This window comes from Cyphomyrmex costatus, unplaced genomic scaffold (assembly GCF_001594065.2).
Source record: "Cyphomyrmex costatus isolate MS0001 unplaced genomic scaffold, Ccosl1.0 scaffold328, whole genome shotgun sequence".
Classification (NCBI taxonomy): domain Eukaryota; kingdom Metazoa; phylum Arthropoda; class Insecta; order Hymenoptera; family Formicidae; genus Cyphomyrmex; species Cyphomyrmex costatus.
Genome location: NW_017277428.1, coordinates 1 through 5,287, shown reverse-complemented (window position 1 = coordinate 5,287; position 5,287 = coordinate 1). Strand labels below are relative to the sequence as shown.

General features: G+C 46.7%; 1 protein-coding gene across 1 annotated transcript; it reads right to left on the bottom strand.

Moving 5' to 3' along the window:
* Positions 1–400: 400 nt before the first annotated feature.
* LOC108775827 (uncharacterized) lies at positions 401–4,891 on the bottom strand. The gene has a single exon (XM_018542273.1). It carries the CDS (start codon positions 4,889–4,891, stop codon positions 401–403), a length of 4,491 nt encoding a protein of 1,496 aa, XP_018397775.1.
* Positions 4,892–5,287: the final 396 nt, after the last annotated feature.

Below are 5,287 nucleotides of genomic sequence, written 5' to 3'. Positions count from 1 at the left end.
TTAGCGCGACAAATCGGCAGGACGACAGCGACATCGGTATCCAAATATGCGGCTAAATTGTAGTAATGATATTCGCAAGACGGCGCGGTGAGTGCGACGAAAGATTCACGGACAGAATCGATGGATGGCGCAATCGATCCTTTATTCGGCTTTTGTAGCGCGAAACTTGTCCTATTCCGGAACATACTGCCCGCCTCGGCTAGACTAGCCGAAACACGATTATTTGATGCCGCCCGCCGTGCCAATCGAGTTTAAAACTATATGATACATGACGCTTTACTTAGATTTAGAAAGATACATAGAAATATTTACATAGAGAGGTATATGAGAACATTAACTTATTATACAGTAAGTTCGAGCGAAAGGAGTTCGATCAATGAATGCCACGAAAGGAAATCGATCATGTGGACGTTTCGTTTAAATCAACGGGTAAGAAACATAGCTTCACTATGGAACGTTTATACGTCGATTTTGACGTTTTCACAGTGACGACGCGCGTTAGACCGTCGTCTCCGGTGTGGCATTCAATGATACGACCGAGTTCCCACTTGCACGGTGGTGCAAGGGGATCGCGCAAAAGAACTAAGCGTCCGACTCGGGCTAGTTTTTGAGCGACGCACCATTTTGAGCGCTGTTGTAATCCGGTTAAATAATTATTTGACCAGGCTTTCCAAATAACTTCGCTTTTTTGCTGCACGAGTTGCCAGCGAGTCAGGCGCGTTTCTTTTGTTTCTAATAGCGTAGGAGATGGCGGCGTTGTGAGAGCGCTACTAATTAAGAAATGACCCGGTGTCAGACATGAATAATCATCAAGATTATCTGACATCGGAGCTATCGGACGTGAGTTGAGGCACGCTTCGATTTGATAGAGCAGCGTCGTAAGCTCTTCGAATGTCAGCGTGTGTGAACCGATAACGCGTTTGAGATGATATTTGACGCTGCGAACGCCGGCTTCCCATAGGCCTCCGAAGTGAGGCGCGGAAGGGGGAATGAAGTGCCAACGGACACCGTCGCACGATAGTTTGCTTCGCAAGTTTGAATCTTGTTTTGCTGCATGAATTGCAGCTTTCAATTCGCGATCAGCTCCGCGAAAATTCTTTGCGTTATCGGAATATAAATCGGTCGGCATCCCGCGCCGAGAGCAGAAGCGCGCGTATGCTGCGAGAAACGCGGCGGTAGTATAATCGCTGACTAAATCGAGATGTATTGCGCGCGTCGTCATACAGACGAATACGGCAATGTAGGCCTTCTGAGATTTGTATCCACGGCCTGAAGTTAATCTGACAGGAACGGACCCGGCATAGTCAAGTCCGCAATGTAAGAATGCGCGATCGACTTGTCGAATGCGCATTGCCGGGAGATCGCCCATGAGTTCACTGGGGATAACCGCCTTTTCGCGCGTGCAAGTAATGCAACGATACAAGACGGCTCGCACAGTTTGACGAGCGCGAAGAATCCAAAATTCTTCGCGTAAAACACATAATGTTAGTTGCGTGCCCGCGTGGAGCGAACGCAGATGAGCGTGTTGAATTATCAACGTAACGAGTGGATGTGCTGCTAGAATGAGAGGACATTTAGCGTTATATGAAAGGTCGGATTTTCGTAATCGACCGCCTACGCGAATTAAATTATCGTCATCCAAGATTGGATTTAGTGAGATTAGTTTGCTAGTTTTCGCTACGGGTTTCGAATTTTTTAATCGACGTACATCATCGAGAAAAAGATTTTGTTGAATGACGCGTAAACAAAATAGTTGCGCGTGTTTGTATTCGTCCACCGAAATTATATCGGATGGAATAGAATCGGATTCGTCGTTTGACGACCGCTTTTTGTATATACGATTTCGAAGCTTATTAATAAAGCGGATTAGATAGGCCGTTATGCGAAGAAGCTTCGGCCATGAAGAATAGCGGGAAGCTAAGTCCCATTGAGATTCGATATCGAGAGTTTGTACGACGAGGGTCGAACGTTTTTCGAGCGAGGTGTCGTGATCTTGCCGAGATTCATTCGGCCACATACTTGAAGGAAGCTTGAGCCACTCGGGGCCTTGCCACCACAGTGAGCTCTCCGCGAACGAGGAAGCGGTAACTCCGCGTGATGCTAGATCCGCGGGATTCTGATGAGTCGGAACATGATGCCACGTGGCATCAGGTATTAGAGTTTGCACATCGTGCACTCGATGCGCGACAAACGTTTTCCATCGAGATGGAGATTGGCGTAGCCAAGAGAGAGTGACGGTTGAATCCGTCCAGCAATGACATGGAATTGTCGAAAATTCTAATATCGTTCGGGCAAACGACATTGTTCGTGCTAAAAGCGCAGCAGCGCATAGTTCGAGTTTTGGAATTCTCAAGGGCTTAAGAGGCGCGACTTTGGATTTTGCTATTAATAGCGAAATAGTAACTGATCCCATGAGCGAGATCACTTTAAGATATATGACAGCGACGTATGCGACGGACGATGCGTCAGCGAAGCCGTGAAGCTCACAGTGACTTGTGTCGGAACCGAAGGCAGTCCATCGTGGCAAAGAGATATTACGCAGTTTAATTAGCTGCGTGTGATAATTGTTCCATTTTTGCATGAGAGGGGGTGGAATTGGATCATCCCACGAACACTTAGTAGCCCATAATTGTTGCATGATAATTTTAGCAGTAGTTATGACCGGAGCAAGCCACCCGAGCGGGTCAAATAATTTTGCTATAGTAGACAGAATTTTCCGTTTAGAATCTGGGATCGACGTGGTAACTTCGACTGAAAATTGGAATGTATCGGTAGCAGGGAGCCACGTGACGCCTAAGACTTTGAAACTTTCGTCGCTTTGCAGAATTTTGCCTTGACTGAGACTCTTTTCATTGACCGGTAGGTCGTTGAGTAACGTAGGGCAGTTGCTTGCCCACTTACGGAGGAGGAATCCACCTTTTTGTAACAATGAAATTAATTGATTGCGGATTTGCCTTGCAAGCGGCTTGTCATCCGCGCCGAAGATGCAATCATCTACATAGATTTGATTGCGTAAAACTGATTGAGCAAGAGGAAATTGAGCGCCTTCGTCTTGCGTCAATTGCTGAATCGTGCGAAGAGCGAGGTATGGAGCACACGCCATACCGTAAGTAACAGTAAGCAAGCGGTAGTCTTGCACCGCTTCGGATGATGAAGAGCGCCATAAGATGCGCTGATAATCTTGATCTCGCGGATCGACTTGAATCTGCCTATACATTTTTGCGATATCGGCAGTGAAAACATAACGATGTTGTCGCCATCGAAGAATTACCGAACGAAGGTCGGTTTGTAACTTAGGACCGATCATGAGATGATCGTTAAGTGAAGAGCCGTTCGATGTCGACTGAGATGCATTGAACACGACGCGCAACCGCGTGGTGCTGCTATGCTCGCGAATCACCGCATGATGCGGGATGTAAACTGATTGTGAAGCAGAGACGGGTTCGTCTACTTTCTTCATATGACCGAGATTTTCGTATTCCAGTAGGAACTCTCGATATTCGGATGCGATATCCCTTTTATTTTGAAGACGGCCTTCAAGCCGTGAAAGAAGTGATGAGGCGATGTGACGAGATTCGCCTATTGCAATCGGAGGATTGGCTTTGAACGGTAGCCGTACGACGTACCGTCCATTAGAGTCACGAGAATGAGTTGCTCGGAAATGTTCCTCACAACGTTGTTCCTCAGGAGTGAGGTATGATACTTGCGGAAGTTCTTCGACTTCCCAGAACTGACGAATTTCGTCATCGAGATTGTCGTGCAACGTGGTATGATTAACTGTCACGTTAGACATGTTTGAAGACGAACTCGTCGAAATCGGACCAGACATGATCCAGCCGAAAATGGAATTCTGAGCTGTTGGCTGATTAGAGGAACCTGAGCACAGGCCCGGTAACAGAACAGCACCGTATAGATCAGCGCCGATGATCATTTCGATCGGATCGGCACTTGAGGGCTGCGGATCAGCCCATGGCAGGCCGCTTAAATGAGCGAGAGAGATTTGATATGCTATTTTAGGCGGCGTGTATTTAGTCAGAGAGCGCATAATAATTGCGGTCGTTGAGTATGACGGACCCTTGCCGGTCTTAGATGATACCGAAATAAGAGCAGCATGTCGTGCGACGGATTGCGTTTCACCGATTCCGGTAACCGAGACAGCAACGCGTGTTCGCGATAACCGTAGCCGTTGAGCGAGATTTTCACTAATTAAACTAGTGACAGATCCTTGATCTAACAATGCGCGTATGACATCTGTGCGACCAGACGAAGAACACACCTGAATCCGCGCGGTAGCTAATAGAACACGAGATTTGTCAAATGTTGTTTTCGTAATTAAATGTGAAACGACGTTGTTTTCATTTGACGTATTCGTTTCGTTGGATTCAAGGGAATTCTCGGTCGCGCTTGATGTCGTCGCTTCGTGAAGCATCGTATGATGCCTTTGTTGGCATTGACGACAGTTATGTTTACTCGGACATGTGTTCGCGAAATGTCGAGCGCTTAAACAGTTGAGACATCGTTTAAATTTGACAATAAGATCGCGACGCTCGTTAACCTGTTTCTTCTTGAAATCAGGACATACTGACAAGAGATGATCTTGTTTACAAAGCGGACAATGAGCTCCGGTAGCGGTCGTCGTGTGACTTTGCACGGACGACTTGCTCGGTTTTGTTTTGACCGTACTGGTCGTTGGAATATTCTCGAACGCTCGAATTCGCGATGCGAGAAAGTTATGAAGATCCGTATACGACGGATATTCCGTTTTATCGCCTAAATGTAATTCCCATGCTTTATGCGTGGCTTTATTTAATTTTTGTACGACGAGATAGACGAGCAAATCGTCCCACCACTCAACTGGACGACCGAGATTATTTAACGCTTGAATTGACATATTAGCTTTATCTCGAAGCGACATAAGATCCTGCGCGGAATCGGTATTAACGGCCGGTAGCGTATGAAGCGTATGAATATGTTCCGACACTAATCGACGTTTATCATCGTAACGCGCGAGCAGTACATTCCACGCGATTTTAAAATTAGCTTCGGTCAAAGGGAGATTACGCAACGCGTCGCGTGCTTCGTCCTTTAAACATGAATAAAGGTATTGCAAGCGCGTAACATTCGACAACTCGGCATGATCGATAATCATGGAGCGGAATTGATCGCGAAACGTTTCCCATTCCCGTAAATCGCCGGAGAATTTCGGCAAATTAATGCGCGGCTGTGTAAGAGTTTTTTCGGATTTCTGTGATTGACTCACGGATAACCCTGGACTTGATGGCGCTTG